The following is a 23,144-nucleotide window of genomic DNA, read 5'->3' on the forward strand; positions in this document are numbered from 1 at the left end:
CGTTGCTAGTGCCACCTGACGCACATCTTTCATGTTACAGCAGTGTTGCCACTACTTTTTATCCAACCCTTGTATATTACACATAGAAGATATTCTTTCTCATGCACAGTGGATACATGTCAGTGTAAAGGTTGAATTCTGGTCCATATTCAGATAGAGAGGCTGAGTATTCAATGTAAAGTTTGAATATTTAATATATAATTTGGGTAGCTTCACTTTCTAAATACTAAATACTAATTGGTAATGTCAGAAATATGCTTACAGATATATATAACTGAAAATGTTGAAATCTGATCCATAATCAGACACAGAGTTTCAATATTTAACATATATTCTCCAATAGCAGAACAAATTTTCAACACTGCTAATACCAAAACCCACTACTGCAGGTATTAGTTATGGAATTACATATGGTATATTCTCTTCTGGAAACTAACTCTTAGAACATTCTTTAAAAAATAATTTCATACACTAGAAGCAAGCCACATATGCAATATTGATCCTCTTATTAGAATACTCTTAATATATGTTAGCTAAATGAATACCTGTATCCACAACCCCAGCCCTTGTCTCCATAAGTTGAAGCATAATGGTCAACTGTGGTACACATAAGAGTTCTCACAACATTTGGTGAGCTGCCACTGATACCACGAATTTTAGGAACAAGACCTATAACAAAAATTTAGGTTAAATGACAAGAAAGTAGGTTAATGCTATAGAAAGTCAAATATTCTATATCAGAGTCTGAGGAGGCTGGAGAAAACTGTACAGTGGGGACCTTAATAATTTGCATTCTTCATCAATATTAGTACAGTGAATAAATATAGGTTAAATTGTTATTACTGTTATTATCATTACATGTATGTATGAATATTATCCTTTCTTGCCACAGAATGGTATAACCATTGCAAATATACTTATTTTACTCTTCTTACCTGTTAATGATAATGATTTTTCATGGAATTATCATAATCATCATCATCATATAAACTGCCTTATTTTGTATTTGGTTTAGAAGTTTTTGTCTTTTTCTGTGTACTCATGCTAACTTTGTAACTGGCCTCCAGGTTGTTAAGTTTGCATGTAAATAAATAATAACTGAACTGAATTCAAAACCAAGAAGAATAAGATGACGCATGTGGCACCAGGGAAGATATGATACATGCATACAAAATTTTGACCAATAAATCTGAAGGAGAGACCACATGTAGGCACTGATGTGAGGATAATATTAAAATGGATACCAGAAAGAATGGGAGTGATGATGTTAACCACAGTCATTTGACCCAGGATATGGATCAATAGCAAGTGCTTGTGAACATGGCAACATACCTTCAGTTTCCACAAAACACTGGAAATTTATAGACTAGCTAAGCGACTACAGTGAACTCCTTGTTATCTGGCATGAATGAGGATGGGATGTGCTGATTACACTCATCTGCTGATCACAAGAGGAGAACTCTTACAGAACCCAGTTTCCATGCATTTTTCAACATTTGTCTTTCAGTATTTCCACTTTCTGTTTCAAAGTGAAAACAATGTTTTAATTCTTGAGTGACAGCCTTCTTAGAAGACACAGCTAACTGATGAGTGCAAGATTTTGGACATACTGAAACATGTAAGATTTAAGGTTTTCACAGCAGTGACTATGATGAAAGCAGTCTTCTGGAATGTGGCGCCATGTAGATATTGCATTAACTGACGTTCCTCCAAAACACAATATCTACACGGTGCCACATCCCAGAAGACTGCTTTCATCATACTGAAACATGTTCACAAATTCAACTAACCTCTGCTGTAATCATGCATCACAATGACCACAATGGCACCTGTGTGAGGGAGGATGACAGGCAGCACTGTTAGTGGTGGCTGGGAAAACCACATGGTGGGTGAACATATACATGTCACAATTTTGTTTTTGAAGCAACTTTATTAAATGGTAAATTTCTTCGAAATTCTTGGTGGATAGATGAGAATTCTGGATATTTGGATACTGGATAACTGGAAGCTTACTGCAATAACTTCTAAAGATGGAATTTGCTCCATGGAGTTAGTATGATAGTTTTGATTATTTTACCTTTGGTGCAGGAGCTACCATCATCAACACCATTGCTCTCTGCAGCCCGCAATTCAATTTGCCGCTCATAATAATCAGCCACCGTCATTTCACCAGCATACACAGCCTTCTGCATGTTTGTGAGGCTTTGTTCCCTGAAGTTTCCCTGATTGTCCATTCCATACTGTGCCTGATCAGTAAATCACCTTATTAGAATGTACCTGTCTACACACAGTTTAACCTTTATCATGTGGGAACAGGGGACTTACATCTCCTGCTACTATAGAGCTGCTGACTTGAGTTTAACTTGGAAGTAATGGTATTTATTCTGCAAACAATTCCATGCTAGGCTTGCTTACTTAAGCATGTGCCATCACAGTAATGGAACACAGCTGATAAAGGTTAAATTATCCTGCTAATGTTACTTGAGTTACCAGAGGCATAAGTACGTAGATCAGTGCTCGGAAGGAATTTCACCAACCACATCATTTAAATTCATATAAAGAAAGGTATACAGCAGTTAATTTTAAATATAATATTACAAGAATGTTATGTTGTAATGGCATGGAGACATGGCATACAAATAAACAAAAGACATCCGATGTCTTGTTTTGCTTTAAATTGAGCTAATTCACGTTATTATGAATAGTAAATTTCTCACTCTCCTCAAACTTATACCAATGAAGTTCTACTACAATAACTTCTGCAACAGTAAAAGTCCTGATGAGAAAAACACATGTAAATTAGATTAGGTGAAAATATGATGGATGGTTATCAGAGCACAGGAACAAAGAATTATCATGTGGGGGTGGGAAACACCATATATTCAGTTGTCAGTCTCAGTGTCTTTGTGGGCTTGTATTTGGCAGAATTTGTTCACTGACAACTAAAATTAAAGCTAAATACCCTTATTCTGAGTCGACCAAATGCCAGGTAAGACAGAAGCTCCTGCTAGGGACCAAGGTTGTGATGAAGGTGCTGACTGCTTGGGCCTAATGTAAACTACAGTGGCAGTGACAGTTGGATATTGAGAATTGGCAGAATGATGGCAGGCAAGAGAAAACTGAGGTACTCTGAGAAAAAAACTGCCAAAAATATTTTGCTCACCACATGTTAGTATCACAAATTGTAGCATATGGACTGCCCTCACTTTCAACCTGACCTGTGGTGAAAAGTCAACATCTGACCATCACAGCTATAGAAAGAACTCACTGTGAACTAAACTGATTGACTTTACATGAGTTATAGAAGCCACTTTGTAAATTGCAAATACTGACATTCAAAATTTCATACAACATGTAAATATGTCACTAAGACTATCCTAGTAGAACTGCAACAATGGAAAATCAGAATAACACAAAGTGACCCTTACCCTCAGCATTTCAAACTCCCGCTGTTCTCGCAATCTCCGAACCTCCTTCTCTCGCTTTTCTATTTCCCGTGCAAGCATACGATCACATGACATATCTGGAGTAATTGGAGATACACCTGCAGAATATTAGAGGTGTTCTCACATGGCAGAGCATAAAATACTACATGAATGATTATATTACAGCTACTCACACAAATTTTTAGCAATATTGCAAAAAAAATTGATCAGATTGTGGGATGAAAGAAATGAGTTCTGGCTTGCTATCTGGTATAAAGCCGATAAAAAAATTTTATATCCATATTCTTTATGAATTATGGATTAGAGTTACAGAACAACATGCTTTAGAGTGGCACATCCAAGAGATTATTAGAATCAGCAACTACACAAAAAGGTTTTACTGGCCAAAGTGATGTTAATTCCTCAGAAAAAGTTACTACACACATGCAATATAATTTTTACTCTGCACAATTATATTATAAGGAGACAGGGGGAATCTCTGTACAACTGATACTCCTTCGCCAGCTTAATATAATTTTATGAGGGCTATTCAGAAAGTAACCTCCAGTGAGCTATTAACAAAACAAGCACTAAAAAAATATTATATACAAAAAATATGTACATACTTAAGCTACTTCTCAATGTAGTCACCACCGGAATTGAGGTATTTACTGAACTGGGGAATAAGTTTTTGTATGCCTATGTCGCAGAAGTCTGAGAAGCCTACCGCCTGTGAGCTCAGCCACATTTTGACACCTTCCATCAGCTCCTCATTATTATTCAAGTGTTGTGAACCCTACCAGTTCTTCATGTAGGTAAACAGGTTGTAGTCACTCAGAGTGAGATCAGGACTGTGGTCCTTGATGAATAACATCCATCCTTAGCGCTCCTTTCTTGTCCAGTATATAGCTGCCACAAGTCTTCTGGCAGCCATCTGTTAAAATATTTTGCCGTGTTTGGTAAATGTTTGGTAAATCAACTGCTTTAACTGCTCTGTGGTTACAATATTCACACATGAAACTCTGGTTTCATCACCTGTTACTCATGATGTGATTCAGAGATTCATCGCCACCTTTGTGGTATTGATCTAAAAAGTCAAAGCTGAAGCCATTCTGTGTTTTGTGCATTTTCAGAATCAATCTTGTGCAAAACTTGTGATGGCCTGTGATAATCTCATACAGAACAGTGCATGAAATTTGTGGAAATTCACATGAAAGTTCTGAAATTGTGAAGTACCATCTTTCACAAATTTTTTGGTCAACACTTCGAACAACATCATTACTCACTGCAGATGCAGACCACTTCGTTCTTTGTCGTGAACAGTTTTTTGGCCATAAACCACACATAATTCACCATGGATTTCCACACCACTCATGTTTTTAGCATCAAGAATGTGGAAAACACCATGAAGTCTGCAGCTGGTGGAAATATCAATTGCAGGACGCATCATAACTCACTCTATAGAGACAAGAACAAACACTAGCTGACCAGTTTTGTGATGGTTCAAAAAGCAATGGGTCATGTGGGTCTCATGCGTGAGCTTTCACCTGCTCCTACATTAGTTGCCTGAAATAAATTAATGTTACTTTCCAAATAGCCCTCATATGTAACATGGCATACATGTCAAATAATGACCAGTGGGCTCTGAATCAAATTATGGCATTCCTTAATATCAGCGAACATTTTTATTTCAACATATGTCATGTGAACAAAAACTGTATCATCTAATAACTAGCACACAACCCATGGTCAACCACGCAAATAACAAATGAGGAGTTGGAAAATTTCTATGAATAACTTTGAAGTGCAAACACACACACATACAGAGTGTCTAATTTAAGTTTCCTGTAAGCTGCTATGGCATGGTCACCACCTGCTGCCATGTTGTGGGATGTTTGCCACAACAGTTTACTGAAACTAGTCTACTATTAATTAGATACCATGCGCACATATGTGTGTGAGTGTGTGCACATGCATGCATATGCAAATTATACAATACTTTTAACTCTATGACCTTTCTGATTAAAGTGTTCTTCTATGTGTGCAACCATTTCCTGATTACTCTTGAAGTTGGTCATGCAACACACTGGACAATTGTCACTCCAGTTCTCCACACTCGCAGAAATATGACTAGGCTGCAACAAAACGAATGTCTGATAAACTGCAACCAAAACTCCAGGACCTGTATCACATAAGACTGCAAAATCCAAACATGAGACTGCAATGTTGAATATTACATTACAAAATAATAGAGGGCCAGTGGAAATAATACTGACATACTTTTCCCACACACAATTAAGAATTAATGAAATTATATAAACTAATGTAGGTGGCAACATTCATACATTAAATGTGAAGAATATTGGGTGAATGACACCAAGCTGTTCACCAGCTTTGGTAGTTATGTGTAAGTACCGCACTATAACAGTCATACACCAGGCAGAATAGCACTGTGTTCAAAATCAACATAGAAGATCATATTAGTGAAAGAGTAAGTAATATATTAAATAAAGTAACCTTACAAGAACAAATAAAATGAACTGACATACAGTAAAAACAAAGAGGAATAAGGATAATACGTAACAGGAAAATTATGTAGTTGCAGGCAATCCACATGTAAATTAAGAAGCTTGCACAACCTGCACACTTACGTTAAACAGAACTAATAATGCAGCAAGATATAACATTAATCCCATGAGGCCTATAAGAATTCCAGGTGCCAAGTCACCACTGCGTCTAAAACTTTCATGCTGGCACTTAGTGTTTTCTTGACCGCCTCTGTGGTCTAGTAATCAGAGTTCAAGTCCAGGTTCGATTCCCATCGCTACCATATTTTCTGAGAAGTAGTGGGCCTGGAACGGGGTCCACTCAGCCTCATGAGGATAACTGAGGAACTATTTCAGGAAACAGCAGCTCCGGTTTAGAAAACCGAAATTAACGGCCATGGGGATTCGTTGCGCTGACCATGCGACACCTTCTATCTACTAAAGTTGGTACTAACTTTGCTGACAAGCGGCAGTCGTTCAGTCAGTATAGTTTGCTTGCAGACTACAACCATGGAGTTTTCTTTTAGCTTGACTTAGTGTTTTCTTAATATTACATTACTATTAGCATATTACCCATCAAAGATGACAAGCAAAATAATTTTTTTTCATTTATCTCATTCACATCTTTATATCCTTCCCTCTGTTTTCTTTCTTACTGGTGTCCCATTTCCTTTATTTGCTCATCCCATTACCACTCTTCTCCCCCTTCCTTCTTGCCTCTCCATGTTAAAAAATTTACATCAGTCCTATTCTTCCATACCTCTATCCTCTATCATCTACTTCCCTCTTTTCTTCTCTGTTGCTTTCCTAACTATTTTATTTGTTCATCCTATCATCACTCTCTTCCCCTTCCTTCCTCCCTCCCTCTCCTTCACATTATAACAGCTCCCTCACTCCTGTTCTTCCATTCTTGTGTCTTTTTAATTTCTCTCTCTTTCTCCCACATTGCTTTCACAGCCCTTTTATCTGTCCATCCTATCATCATCATACCTCTCTCCACACTCTAGCAACATCATGCCATGCCCCCATCCACCCAGAATCACTTGAACTGGCTTTTATTTATATCCTGTTAATAAAAATCAGCAAATACCTAACCCAAAGTGTTTTGTTTTTATTCTGGTTCCTAGTTTTTGGAAATGACTTATAGATTTATGGAAAATTTGTGCAGGCCTAGATCCCACAATGTGAGCAGTATGACACACAATACACTGCGCCCTTCTACATACATCACATATGAAAATAAACTTGACTCTCATAAGCTGTATAAATCAATTTCTTAAAAAAAAAGTATAGGAATATAAGAACAACCCTTACTATGCAGTTATCAGTACACAGATTTTTTTTGTGGATTATTCTATAACAGAGTCAGTATCTAAACTGTATAGTGTCAAATGGTAGGATGATAAGTGAATGATGAAATGGAAAGGACTCAAAGTAAATGGCCATTGCCTAACCAAGGCATTTGAATGACGTGATATTTTTTAATTTTTTTAATTCGCATAGTGGGGGGTGGAGTCCGGCTTAGTCCACTCAGCACGTCGGCCACTGAACATGTGATATTAAGTATTAATAGTATTTGTGTAAGAATCAATAATAAAAAAAATGATAGGTACTGCAAACAATACTCTAAATGTTATTATGGGTCTGAAAAAAATTTTGATCTAGAAATTCTGAAGTGCTGTATTTTCCTGATTATAACAGTATATTCATAAATTTTCAATAATGAAGATTGACATAATCATACAATATGGTATATGTGGATACTTTTGAACCAGGCTTTCATCTCGTTCATACTCTTTCTACAAGACTGGTATGGTATTCATCAATCACATTTTTGACCTCTGTTGTGATGCGGTTGAGATGAGAGGAAATATGGAATACACGCTCTCTTCTACTTCCTACATCCGTTACTGTACTTATGATTCATACAATTATGAACACAAACCTAATAGGAGCAGTTCAAGATCTTAAAGTTTTCCTGCTTTCTCTCTTCCCCTACAATCAAGAATGCAGCTTACTACATTCTCTTCCTTATTTCAAACAGCCATACAAAAACTGGTGAACACTTACCTTGGCAGGACTGAGGATATCCTTATGCTCAATATTTACATGCAATTCTAAATCTGGACTGTTCTGGAAGGTACGAATACAGAGCGGGCAATTGTACACTGTCTCTTGTAATCCTGGTGGCGATGCAGGGAATGATGGACTGGTCAGATCAAAATGTTGTCTATTTATATGTTCTTCTAACTGCAGAGGAGAATCGCTACTGTATGAACACATGGGGCACTGTTGAGGTGTAGCTTTCTTGGCTGGGCTGGGTATGGCACTAGTCCGGAGATTCAGTGCCAACTGTGAGCGAAGAGGGGAGCCAGAACCTGCACTTGCTACACCATTAGCTGTGCCCATTAGCACGCTTCCACTGCTACTACTACTACTACCACCTGCAGCACTACCACCCCCACAATAATTATTGTTATTATTATTGATATTATTTATCCAACCATTCTCTCTGGCTTCAGGTGAGAGTGACCATGGAGAAGGTCGAGCCATGTCCCGTTCACTACTGTCTTCATCATCGTCATCGTCAATGAATGCCAGAAGTTCTTGTTCAGGAGTTAAATAATCTAAATGAGCACTGTTGACATGCATCAACATCTCTTCTGCCGAGACTTCACCCAAATCACAAAATGGGCATGAAGCAGCACCCTCTAGATGGTAAACCACCATATGTGAACGCATCTCCTCATCATTCAGTCCCTCCACACCACATATCTCACAAGAATAGCTTAGTTCAGGCATCTTGGCAGCCATCACACTCCACACTCCTGCTGTGGACTGGAAGTAAACACATTAATGTTGCTAATTACTTGAAATACAACATGATAATCATGACTGTTTTTTCATGCCTAAACCAAAGGACTTGGAAACATTGTTTTGACAACAGAATACTTACAGATATACTGAAAGAAGTTTTAAATAGCCACATCCAACTAGATGCAATAAATACTTGTAGGATTCAAACACAAATTACAAGTAATTTGATAGAGACAACAAGTAGTTTGATATCTGAATGTCTTTTGTCTGCTACAGCCAGTCCCAAGATATGAGGGACTTAAAAATCATAGAAACATGTGACTAACATAATTTTAAGGTACCCATGCAAATCTAATTTAACATTATAGTTAATGATTACATACAAGAATATTAAAACTAAAATTACAATGAAGAAAGGGAAACCGTAGTATGTCCAAGTTATAAAAATTATCTTAAGATGTAGGACAATATAATCTTGTGAGCAGCAAGGAATCTAAAACACTCTATAAATGGTCAGAGGGGAGTAATATGCTGTGGAATTAATATCTTGCTAATGTAACCAAACACTCAATATTTAGCACCTGACATATACAGAACAGTATGTATGTATGTATGTATGTATGTAGAACAGTCTTAAAAAGATGCAGTATTTTTGTAGCTCACTGGTCAGAACACCGCTTGTTCTATATTTTCACATATAGTTACGATATGTTCCAGCCACATGGGACCATCATCAGGTATATAAAGATTCAGGCAAATTGTTATACTGTATTAAATATTTCATAGCACACAAGATGTGGATCTAAGACATAGTCTAAAAGTTTGCTTTTAAAAAACAATATTGTTTCCTTGTTAACTTAATTTAAAATAATTTTAAAAAGATGTGTTGCTATAGGCTTATAAGTCTTGTGTGCCATGAATTATTGAATGTAGTATAAACATTTGCATGAATCATTATATACCTGATTATGACCTCTTACTTACTTAATTACTCGTGGAGCTGAGCCCTTCTGGAGGATCTGCCAATTCTGCAGCTACTCAAGAATTTCCCAGCATTTTATGGAACCCGAAGGTTCATTACTGTGTTCACAAGAGCCCTCCACTGGTCCCTATCCTGAGCCAGATCTATCCAATCCACACCATCCCATCCTGTCTCTCTAAGATCCATTCTAATATTGTCCATCCACCTACACTCACTTTGGTCTTCCCTGTGGTCTCTTTCTTTCTGGCTTTCTCACCAATATCCTATACACATTCCTCATCTCCCCATTCGTGCTACATGACCTGCCCACCTCATCCTCCTTGACTTGATCATTATAATTATACTTGGAGAAGAGGATTATGACCTCATGTTGCCAAAACATATAAACATATGTGAAAACATGTACTAACTGGCGTTCTGACCAACAAGCTATAGTGTTCAACTAGTGCAATAAGACGCTCAAATATATTATTACTCAAAGTTTATTTAGAGACTACCTTAAAATCACATATCATTAAACTCAGGAAGATCTCCTTGGGCATGCCACTATTAGACCGTTTACTGCAAGTGAAAAGAATATGGAATTTACACTTATAATTAAATTTTTTATTTAAATCCAGAGAGGGACACAGCTCATTAGAGTTTCATGTAATTGTTCTGATAGCTACTACAACAGAATGGAAGCGTTTTACTAGAAATACTTTTACATCCATATTAATAATTATACATGTTAACATTTCGGTTTTTGCTGTCTAACGACAGGAAGAACCATTTAATAACTACAATCACTGTAAAATTAGATATTCATACTTCTGAAGGAAGATGCACATCAGTTACACTTGCTGATATTAATATTCAAGAAGTATATTAATAATGCTCCTGTATTTGACAGTTATACTCTCAGTGTTAAATAATGATTCCCATATGACCATTTTAAGAACAGTGGAACTTGCAACCCATAACAGGTTTACTGTTCTGAATAAACACTTCAGATGTGAAGAAAATTTATTTCCTCAATTTCTTTACACAATTATGTAGTCGTTATTTAAAACTTTGAATTTTATGAAGTCAAATGACTTACATAGTAACAATAAGTTATTTCCAGTGGTATCAAGGTTCCTGGAGGAATTGTGAATTTATGGAAGTTATTTTAATCTTTTCCAGTTTAGAAAGCTCAAATTATATAACTTCTTTAACAATAGAACGCTGTGTTAGAATAAGTGGTCATTAAAGTATTGTTATGATTAACTCGTTACAATAGCCAGTACACTAAAAATGATATGTACCGCAAGAGCAGAAAAGAATATGTATATATATAAAATTAGTAATTTGAATACAATTGGAAACATGTTTCTGTAGTAATTCGATACTTAACACAACATTCTCATAATAACTGCGTTACATTATTCATAAAATAATCGCTTACCATCCACCGGCTTCAAAGCTCAACGAATTCGCCTGACAGTAATACTATCTGAACATCAGTAATGCACCGTGGGATGCCTGCATAGTCGGGGTAACACGCGGCAGCTTTACGTCAGCTGTTTCAATCAATATTTTCTGCCACAGCTAAATCTTACATACAAAACGATTGTAGAATTAATACACAGGATTAATGGTCCTATTTATAATCAAATACAAATCTCCACCTCCACCTATATATTCTATACGTGGCTGAATGTACAGACAGGTATACGAGTAATGTGGGACTAGTTTCGTCTAAACATCATGATCATACAGGCAATTGGTGTAGGAACGAAATTAAAACAAAAAATAAAAATGCATGGACTCTATTACACCTGGCTGCCATAACGCAAGCATCTATCTTAACTTGCAAGCAAAATATATATTACCGTTTCACTTGTCCTACACGTTCAATACTAATATTGGATTTTTGTCTGAGGCGTCGGCGCCCAAATGCGCCTGGTCTACACGATCACCGTGGGCAGAGTTCGCTGAACCGTACAAGCACGAACTGAACACATGTAGGCTTATCGTTCTGGAATACTGGGCTTCGAAATCTGGGGATGTTAAACGAATGGAAACAGAATGGGCTAACCTACGAAGTTGTATCTATATAAAGTATAAAGTATATATATATATATAAAGTATATAAAGTGCAAGCGGCCTCCGTAGTCTAGAGGTAACGTTCCCACCTCATGACTGTAGTACGCGGGTTCAAATACCCGGCGGAGGTCGTCGAATTTTTAAGGGCGGAAAAATTCAGGGAACAAGTCCTCCGGGAGGGACTTTAAGCCGTGGGTCCCGTGTCGTAGCTTTACGGCACGTAAAAGAACCTCATATCTCCTAAGGAGGTCACTGAGCCAAACTCAAGGACGTTTCCTGCCCAACAGCAGTCTCTAATACCTCTGGTAGATGGGGGAAGCATTATAGATACCTCTCAGCTAGTAGAGCCGGTCTCGCTGGCTGGGCGGGACTGATGGTAAGCACCAGTACCGGTAGGATATAGAGACTGATAGAAATCATAGAGGGAAGCACAATGGATCAATACAGGTCTAAGTGCATGGGGAAACCCACCCTCTCCAATAACTAAGTACGTGCAAGTCCGGATGGCAATGTCACGCGGCATTTATATAAGGCTATCCTAAATACTGCCGATTACGGTGGCCGCGCGGTCTACGGCATGGACGCTCGCTCGCCCGCTGGAATCGTGGGTTAAAAACCCACTGAAGGCATGGATGTCTGTGTGTGCGTTTATTCTGTTAGTGTTGTCCTGCGTGTAGGTAGCGGCCTTGCGACGGGCTGATCACTAGTCCAAGGAGCCCTACCGTCTGTGTAAAAAAGCTTACGAGACTGAGGAAAAGGCAAGGGCCCAACAAAGGGCTGTAGAGCCAGTGATGAATGCATGAAATCCCAAATATTACCCCAGAAATCAGAAAACTTCTAAACCGGTTCCTGAATTAATATACATTTTTATTGCGCTGTCGACGTCTTACTTACATTTCCTCAATAATGGATTTAAACTACGAGGCACTTTTCATCTGATTTACTACAGAGGTGAATACTTTACCACCGACAGGTGTAAAACAGAATAATCAACATATTAATCTATTTCAAGCTCGCAACATCTGGGAGAAAAATATATTTTGAATGGTTTGTAAACAGAGCTAAGTAACGTTCCTCTTTATTCAAAATGGCGGTACTTCTAAATATGTAACATGCACAGCTTCAGATGAGGCTATGTGTGGACTGCTTACATCTCGCTGGAGCACTTCAGAAAATGAACGGTTGGAGAGATGACAATGAAATAAGACGCATCTGACTATGTTTCATTACGTCAATCTGTTATTATCGGTACAGCATTAGAAGGACTTACATTATTACTCCAAGAGTTAAGTAAATAGTATTCATATCGCACGGGTCTCTTAGCACCAGAATACAGTCTACAAAATTTAGTTCTTGCAACAAAGCAACACCTGTATTAAAAATTGCGGTGATACCGGGTACTTACACACAATCTGAAGATTGACTTAGGGCGGGGGCACACCAAGGAAACTGGCAACCGCAATTTCCGAGAATTGCTATCAGCCTGAGTTAAACACAGGCAACGCAGTTTCCTCAATTTGTGCTTCTCCATCCAGTAACATATGTTTAACTCATGCTGAGATCAATTCTCGAAAATTGCGGTTGCCAGTTTCCTTGGTGTGCCCCCGCCATAATCATTTCTAGGATAAAAATTTTACGTTATAGATAGGGACTAGCTCTATCGATTGGACCCAACTGAGTAGGTTTTTTTTCCCTGAGTACGGAGACAGAATCCAGTCTCCTAAACGTTGTTTTGAAATACAAACAGGCCGATGGATAATTCAATTCAATTCTTTATTATTAATGTGCCGAGTCAACAGCCGCAAGGCCAATTACAGACTCAGCACAGTGTAGATGACTGAATTACATTACATACAAACTTATTAAAAGTCAAATACAAATTACAGTTAAGTAATTGGAAGAAATAATAATTAATAAAAGTAAAAGTAAACAAACAAATAAGTGATAATTATAACAGTAATAAAAATTTCATTATGATTAAACTAAGTGCTATTACGAATATAGGAATGAAACATTAATATTTAATTAAGAATTGTATAGTATAGATTTTCTGAGGAAAATTACGTAATTCATTTTGCTTTACTGAACATGCAAATAATAAAATACTAACAGTTTACTGTATTTAAAATTTGTTTGGGTAGAACATTCCTGGCTCCGAATACGTCAACCTCCCTGCAGACAACATTAGCAGCAGCTGCGCATCTAGCAGAGGGGCAATTCTTAAATAAAGGGCAAACATTGAACAATGCAAAATCTCTGATATACCGAGCAGGAACTCGGAGACCAACAGTTTCCAGGGCAGAAGGGCAATGTCCAGAATCATAACATTTATATTCACATTATCACAGTGACAAGCTAGTCCTCTTCCTTATTTACCAGTCCCTTTCGCCCTATACCGCGAATCTTATCTGATGAACTGTCTCAGCTCTCCACAAATCAAAATTTCGAGGTTGACTAATTTGAGATACTTCATTATACTACTTATGGGATAAGAGAAATATTAATCCCTTTTGTATGTGATTCGTTTGTGCCTGTTCCTCTTACTCAGCTTAACGATTCAGAAAAAAAAAAAAAAAACTGCAACATCAAACTTATGATTATGCTCTTTTCGCGCCAAGAGTATAAACAATATCTCACTTACCAGTGCTGATCATTTACCCCGAAAAACTGTGGTGTCTGGTAATGTCGGTAATAACATTCTACAGCCGTCTCTTGCTATATATTTGAGACGCTTCACAGCCCATAAAAATTTCATGTCTCAGATACATATGAATACTAGACATCAGTTTTTGTTAAATAATATTCAGGATGAACGTGATTAAGGAATGGAATTATCTTTCGAGCCCCACCAACAGTACTGTAAGATACATTCCGAGGAAAATGGAGTGTATGGTCTTAAAATAAGGAAAAAGAAAGGGGGGAGGGGGAATGAAAGGCCAAGAAAAGCACGCCAGACTGTTCAGGCTACAGCTCCTGTAACTGGTATGAGAAACATGAAAGCAGGTTATCGGACCCGTTAATGCATATTCCGTTATTGTTAAGCAGTGTTTATGTCACACGTACCATTCGCACGGATTTCTTCTGTTGATATGCAAATATGCGTTATTCCGGTACCTTTACGTGAAAACACAGCATCACGTTCTACGAATAGAAGACAAATTCCGAATAAAAATTTTAACGTACACCCCAAAAATATTCGAAACATAGGACGCCCACAGTTAAGATGGAGAGACGGATATACTCTTCAAGAAGACGGAACAGACCAAGCATGGCCTAATCCATGAAGATGATGACGAAGTATTATTCCTTAATTATTTATTTCAGTCCTCTTAATACAATAATATATTTAAGCATCCTGTTGCACTCCATACGATAAATGATATAATGATACAAACTCCGTCTCAAGTGCAAACAATATATTTTGTGTCTTTGCTCTTGCTCCCCTACACTACATGTTTCGGCCTCAGACGGCCATCATCAGGTGTATAACATTCACGTCGCTGTCACACTGCACCCAGCTCAAAACCAGACAGTTATCAACGAAGTAGAAGTTGATAATAACGAGGAAAGTGTTTTTAATGTTAAATTTTGAGCTGGGTGCAGTGTGACAGCGACGTGAGTGTTATACACCTGATGATGGCCGTCTGAGGCCGAAACATGTAGTGTAGGGGAGCAAGAGCAAAGACACAAAATATATTGTTTGCACTTGAGACGGAGTTTGTATCATTATATCTCTTAATACAACTTTCATAAGTGTTCTACTGCTAAACGGTTACTACCACACTGTCACATTTCATTCGTTCTTTTTATTAATGCAGTATCTTTCGGCCATACACGGACATCTTCAGGTGCATTATACGTCATAACTTGTGTCACTGTATTGTCCTCTTATCGAATGAAGCACTGATTAACATTAAATTAGACGCTGAAAATTAAAAATTTAATGTTAAAATTGCTTAAAATATAACCGAAACTGCAGCAGATAATTAACCCAAGTTTTTCTCTTTGGAAATTGAATACTATAGTGCACTCGCCTCTTGTTTGTTAATTCGTATTGGTGAATGAAATGTTCCTTTTGGAGGCTGAGTGACAGGTGCGCCTCACTTTACATAGATTTCAGGTGCAGTTAATTTCGTTAAGATCTGTTTGGGACAGACAAACCTTACAGACTATATGATACACGAAGTTTCATGGCGGTCAGTATCTGGGTTACAACAATCTGTAGTATGATGGGTACTTACCAACACTTCGAAGTAATCCTTTGCCTCAATTTTTAGGATAGAAGTCTCCTGAAGATGGAAGCAGCATGTTCCTCCGAAATGTTGGTAACTATTTCCAGACTACATGTTATCATAATCCAGAAGATCACACTTCAGATTCTTGTGGACTACTTTCCGGAGACAAGAGAAACTGTTTACAATAGAAACTTAAAGGGTTGTTCTGGTCACTGATTATGCACAGGCGATCTGCGCCTTATGAAATATCTTAGTATACATCGCCAGAGCGACGTCCTTTAGAGTGACAAGTGACTTCGTTCTCATATTCATGGGGTTTCCGAATTATTTAAAATGACCAATTTGTGGGTTTTCTCACATGCTGGTGACTGGAATTCTTTTGGGCATGTCATCTACCTTTGTTCTGGAATCAAAAAGCTTCTTTCAAGATTCGATTACTTAGGAGGGCAGAGATTTAGAACATTATCTGTAGACGTTTTGTGTGTAGTAGTATGACGTGGTCAAGAAGGACACACTGAAGATTCCTGGCTAGCTAAGGATTACGAGAAAGAGCAAGCTGATTTCAGGCATCTGTAAAATTTGATATAACTGCCTTCTCAGATATTAAAGATCATTAATATCCTCTCCATGGTGGAAAACTGAACTGCTGGATATGTTTTAAACTGGAGCCAACAATTCTGATCATGTTATTTCTAAACAATTGAGCCTTAAACACAAGTGGAAATTTATGTATCATATGAATACTGTGACTGCATAACAGGGAGCTTCATAACTTGTACTCTTTGCCAAATATAATTAGGATGATCAAATCAAGACAGAGATGGGCTGGGCATGTAGCACGCACGGGTCCAGAGGTATACATACAAAGTATTTCATGGGAAAACCAGACTGAGTCACTAGGAAGAACTAAAATAGTTGGGAAAATCATATTAAAATTCCTCTTAGGGATATACTCGTATGATGGGGTGGTATGGGCTGGATTCATCTGGCTCAGAGCAGGAACCAGCAGTTGGCTCTTATGAACATGGTAATGAACCTTCAGGTTCTGTAAAATGCTGGGAGTTTCTTGAGCAGCTGAGCAACTGTTGACTGCTCAAAGAGGACTCAGCTCAACAGTGTTAGTACTTCTCCACAAATCTTGATTCATTGTTGGAACTATCAAGTTTCATGTCCTCAATGCATCTCTCCTATTCCTGACCTCTGCCTCAGTGTTGATTCTTGATCAATAGTTTCCTTACTTAAATATTACATGAACCCTAAGGTAAATCATCCATTCCCTCCAGTGCTAGTCAAGGACATCAATCTGTGAATTCCTTACCATGAACCAAGCCAATTGTTGAGAGGGGACGCTCATAACATCTTTGAGAAAGTACACTGCAGCTCAGTCACATAGTTCAGTGGGTGAATTAAATCTTTAAAACTAACTGCTACGTTAGATTTGTATTCTCAAAGTGTTAACAATGAACCATACCACCTTTAACATCCCTCTAAAACATCAGTTAACTGCTACCAAAGAGTACATCTTCGCATTCAAGAAAATGACACTACTTTTTATTCTGAGACAACATGCAACTATCATTCTGTTGACGAAACGCCAGCTTCTTGAACATTAAAGCATGTTATGTGATATAAATTCCGTCCAGAGTGCAACAATTTATTGTAGTCTTTCGTTTTGCTTTCTTCTACACTACATGTTTTGGCACGCACACAGGGAGCCTACACAGAATAACACCTGTACAGTGCTGAAAACAAGAAGTAGCCGCTGCAGCACTATAGACGTGGGGGCGAAAACCCTGAGAATTTTAAATTTTAAATTTTAAAATTTGGAAAATTTTTAAAGGAATTTTCTAAAATTAGAACGGAAGATTTTAAAAGTGCCAGTTCATGAATGTCAAAATTGACGTGTGTGGATGACAAAGATGGTGTACGAACCAGACAAATATCAGCGAAGTAGATCTTGTTAGCCAATTGGGAATACCTGTGTCTTTTTAAATTTTAAACTGGGTGCAGTGTAACAGCTACGTGAGTGTATACACCTGATGATGGCCGTTTGCAGCTGGAACATGTAGTGTAGAAGAAAGCAAAACAAAAGACCTACAATAAATTGTTGCACTTAGGATGGAATTTATATCACATATTGTATAGAGTGTAACAGGATGCTTAAATATAATATTAAAGCATGTGACAAACACAGCTGTCATACATTATAAAGTGAATAAAATACTTAACACACACTGACATACAACACACATACTCATATTACACTACAAAATCGCAATTAAGGGCACATTCTGTCATCATATGAGTGGTTTGGGCTGAGATGTTATAGGTGAAGGTAAAAGTAAAGGCACAATTAACCTTGTTTTTCATTAATAAAGGACCAAGCCATAAAGAAGTATGGGGGAGTGGATGTATAGTTCCAATGTTCTTAACCTCAGCACTAGATAGAGGGCAGTGGTCAGCTTCATATCCTTACCACTTTCCCGCCAGCGAAACAGCCCCCAGTAACCATTGCATATTTGGATGCGTGAGCCCCAGAGCTGGTTTGGTTATTATGGAGAAGAGAAAAATCATATGCCCTTGCCAGAAATCGCAGCCCAACTCCTTGCTCACCAATTCCATAGCCTAGTTGCTATACCAACTGGGCTACCCCGGCTTCTGAGATGCTATAGGAGTGAAGAAAAAGGGAAAAAGTTACATTTGCAAAGGGATACTGAATGTGAAAGCATGAGAGATTGCTGTTACAATTTGAGATCTTACACTTTAACTATAACACCTATAAAATAAGAACTAAGTTGGAGTTATTCCTTGCTTATTCACTTCTTTATTTATAGTTTAATAACGATGTAAATAGCTCAGACTACACAGCACTGAATGGTGTTCCAAGTCCTTGTAAGAGCAAGATTTTTCTTCTCTCCCCATCAACTAGATTAGTTCTGCGGCCCACCCAGCCTCCTATCCAATGGGTACCAAGGGCGGGGGTTCTTTCCCAGGCAGTAAAGCAGCCAAGGAGTGAAGCTGACCACTCAACTCCAACCAGTGCCAAGGTCAAGAATACATGAATCAATACATCCACTACCCCATACGTCTTCATGGCACAGTACTGAAAAACTGGACGATTAATGAAAAATGAATTTGAAAGGATACAAAATGAAGAGGTTGTGGCATAATTTAAGGAATCTTGTAGTATTTGCTTTGAAGGGTTCAGAAAAAACATGAAAACCCTAAACAGGATAGGTAGCCTCTGCAATGAGATTTGAACTCAATCTCTTGAACGTCAAGGAGTGCGACCACCTTGGCATGACATTTAATACCCGTGGTTATGAATTTTGAAATGCTGCCAGAAAATGGCATTATGTATTTTAAGATGATATTCTAATTCTTGCCATAAGGAACTAAGACAGTGGTCTTCCCTCGGCCTATGTGTGTTGTCTTGACAACTTGTGGTGTCTGCGTGAGTCCTGATTATATATTTTATTGGACCAAGGACATATGATGTGTAGTCATCATGAATTTGTAATGTGTGATATGTTTTACATCCAGCCCTACGGGGAGATGATTGGATCCATGAAATGAAAATAAATGTAAATGTAAGAGAGTCATGATGAACCACACGTGGAGATGATTCCAAATCTTGTCCCAGGAGAGAGATGAGGCAAAGTACATCTTCAGACAGGAAATGTTCTGAAAAGCACATTTGAGACTCACTTCACTGCAGATCAGATTCTTTTACTTGTCTCATTACTGAGGCAAGAAACATACATGTTTTCAGTACAGTGATTCCACACCTTCTCTTTTACTTTATTTGAATTTCTGTAACTAACAAGAAAACTAAATAAGTACCTGCAGAACCCTACAGCAATTTCTAAAGTAGTTGTTATAGTAGTTAGTTAGTTAGTTATTGGAGAGGGTGGGTTTCCCCATGCACTTAGACCTGTATTGGTCCATTGTGCTTTCCTCTATGATTTCTACCAGTCTCTATATCCTACCGGTACTGGTGCTTACCATCAGTCCCACCCAGCCGGCAAGACCGGCTCTACTAGCTGAGAGGTATCTATAATGCTTCCCCCATCTACCAGAGGTATTAGAGACTGCTGTTGGGCGGGAAACGTCCTTGAGTTTGGCTCAGTGACCTCCTTAGGTGATATGAGGTTCTTTCACGTGCCGTAAAGCTACAACACAGGACCCACGGCTTAAAGTCCCTCCCGGAGGACTTGTTCCCTGAATTTTTCCGCCCTTAAAAATTCGACAACCTCCGCCGGGTATTTGAACCCGCGTACTACGAGTCATGGGGTGGGAACGTTACCTCTAGACTATGGAGGTCGCTAGTTGTTATAGTAACTCACACTGTTAATTTAATTTCTTTACAATAAAATGTGTATATCTGAAGTTCACCTCTTATTTAATTCTAAAATTCTTTAATATCACATACACATTAGAACACTTGTAAGCCTGTGTATACAACAACAATTAGAAAAAAGTCTGTGACTACCTGAAACTGGAATTTCAACCTCCTCCCTAAAGTAAGGTGTCAATTTGCACTGTAACAGTGTTTAGAGCAGTATTTCTCCCTGTTATCAATAAACCTGACAAACTGACACTGCTTTACCTACCTATCGATCTGGTTTGAGGATATTTGCAACATGAGGCTTCATGGTTATTTTGCATTGTACACATTACCTAGGAGCTGAGATAACATAGTTGGTATAGTGACTGGCTTCGGGCTGGACGACTGAGGGGTCAGAGTTCGAGTTCTGGTAGGGTCAAGAATTCTCTCTTCTCCACGTCATCCAAACTGGCTCTGGGGTCCACCCAACCTCCTATCCAATAGGTACTGGGGGCTCTTTCCCCAGGGGTAAAGCTGACCACTCACCTCCAGCTAGTACCGAGGTCAAGAAAATGTGGATCTATACAACCATGCTCCCATACGCCTTCATGGCATAGTGCTTACTTAGTTAAGCACAGGGACAACTTTACCTTTACTTTACACATTACCTTATGATTTGACTTGAAAACATGAAGCCAGCCAGTTTTCTAACAAAACTACCATTTCTTCTATACGCCTTAATTCAGCTTCAAAGTTATCCACAAATTACATCAAATTATTTCATGCTGCATGAATTCAGAAACAATGGTTTAAGATTGATTTCTTCACAGAATTAATTTTTATTGCTTTGAAAAAATTACTTTGTTAATGCTTTTCCTTCTTACAATGAAAGTGTAGAGTTTGCAGGACAATCATTTCATCTAAATATAGAGCTAAATGTAAGGCATTCTTAGGCTGCACCATAACTCCAGCAGTTAGTCGTTGGCTTCCCACCATGGTGGACTGGGTTTGATCCTGGGTCTGGTCAAGTGGGATTTGTGGTGGATAAAGTGGCGCTGGGGCAGGTTTTATCCGAGTACTTCGGTTTCCCTTGCCAATCTTCATTCCACCAATTGCTCCACAATCACCCTCACCTATCATCTGGGGCTGGTACAATAGGCCAGAAGTGGCCGCAGGACAAAGGACTTAGTCCCACCCCACTAGCAATTAAAAAAAGGCACTCTTAGATGGCCGTGCCATAGCTCTAGTGGTTAGTTGTTGGCTTCCCATCGCAGCGGCCCTGGTTCGATCCTGGGTCTGGTCAAGTGGGATTTTTGGTGGACAAAGTGGCACTGGGGCGGGTTTTCTCCAAGTACTGCCAATCTTCATTCCACCAAATTCTCCATCATCATAATCACCCGGGGCAGGCTACAATAGGCCAATCAGTGGCTGCCATGCCAAGTGGATCCAGTTGGACTCCACCCCCCACTAAGTGAAAAGGCAGTCTTATAAATTTTCCGCTCTATCATGGCTTCAGGAGATTTTGGTGTTCTACAAATTCAACATGACCATTTGCATGAGACATATGATTATACCAACAGGACTAGAGCTTTGCCATTGTCTTGTGACAGTCTAAACTGCACTGCAAATGTGATGAAAGTATGTCTTTGGTGAGCAGGACCTCAAATACTACACAGTATACATATGGTTTACCGCTGAGGAGTCATAAGGATAAATCATGGGTGGTAAGTACTAAATGTTAGCAATACACAAACATTTCCTTAAAAATGTAACATATCACTCAAGTCTGGCATGTGACCATAAGCGACTAGGTTACAGGCTGGATGATGGGAATTGTTGGTTCCATTCACAAGCACGTACAATATGTTTCTTTTCTCCACAATACACAAACCGACTGAAGGCCATGTCACCTATCCAATTGGAGCTCTTTCCTTGGATGTAAAGTGGAGGGAACCTGAAGCTACCCATTCACCTCCAACTAGAACAGATGTATACGTGAAGGTCCAGCTCCACTACATCATATAGTGTGCTGCTTAATCAATGACAGGGAGAAACTTTCTTAACCTGATGCATGTACACAGGTATCAATTTCATTTAAGGCGAGGTACCTACTGGCCACCAAATTATAACAAGCAAGACTCTCCAATCCATTCTGAATGTACCTTGGTACATAACTACAGGGTCCATAAAGATCTAGAAATGAATACAGTGCTCAATGAAATCAAAAAATGAAATACAAAACACTTACGAAAATTAGAAAACCACACTAATATACTAGCAATGAACCTACTAGACAACAGGGAGACTACACTAAAAAGATACACCATGCTAACTCTACCAGACAGACCTGAGCAAAACCCCAATACAAGAATTAAAATGATACCTATGTAAACATAGAGAAAAGTGAGTATATGAGTTACGCAACTGGGGAGCCAGTACTTATTGAACATATACATTTATTGCAGATTGTGTATAATAAATGTGTGAAAAATAGTTCACGTACATACCAATACAAGAGAATGCAACACATGATTCCTTACGTTTCCTGCACATCAAGACAATTATCTGTACCTGATACGCAGTAACACTCGATGCATTCGTCTACGACCTAGCGCACACATGCAATTTTTAGTTTGCCGATAGTTCGGCACGTCGCCGAGAAACATTACGTTTAATGGGAGTGCGCACACATCACGATAGTTCCCGATCGTTCCCGATAGTTCCAACGGTTCCAACAGTCGGTAA

At 38.5% G+C, this 23,144-nt stretch overlaps 1 protein-coding gene across 4 annotated transcripts in view; it reads right to left on the minus strand.

The window, feature by feature from the left end:
* LOC111867648 (zinc finger-containing ubiquitin peptidase 1) overlaps positions 1–23,123 on the minus strand; it is a 57,333-nt gene extending 34,210 nt beyond the window's left edge. For 2 of the 4 annotated variants that reach the window (XM_023857666.2, XM_023857665.2), the window contains exons 1-6: positions 22,903–23,123; positions 8,042–8,809; positions 5,440–5,560; positions 3,429–3,544; positions 2,078–2,246; positions 546–669 (exon numbers count right to left, since the gene is read on the minus strand). In XM_023857666.2, the coding sequence (XP_023713434.1) occupies positions 546–669; positions 2,078–2,246; positions 3,429–3,544; positions 5,440–5,560; positions 8,042–8,809; positions 22,903–22,929 (1,325 nt within the window). In that variant the 5' untranslated portion in view covers positions 22,930–23,123. Of the gene's footprint in view, positions 1–545; positions 670–2,077; positions 2,247–3,428; positions 3,545–5,439; positions 5,561–8,041; positions 8,810–11,196; positions 11,272–22,902 lie in introns of those variants that run through there. The other 2 variants (XM_023857668.2, XM_023857667.2) reach the window with 2 other exon arrangements.
* Between the last annotated feature and the right edge of the window lie 21 nt (positions 23,124–23,144).

This window comes from Cryptotermes secundus, unplaced genomic scaffold (assembly GCF_002891405.2).
Source record: "Cryptotermes secundus unplaced genomic scaffold, Csec_1.0 scaffold931, whole genome shotgun sequence".
Taxonomy (NCBI): domain Eukaryota; kingdom Metazoa; phylum Arthropoda; class Insecta; order Blattodea; family Kalotermitidae; genus Cryptotermes; species Cryptotermes secundus.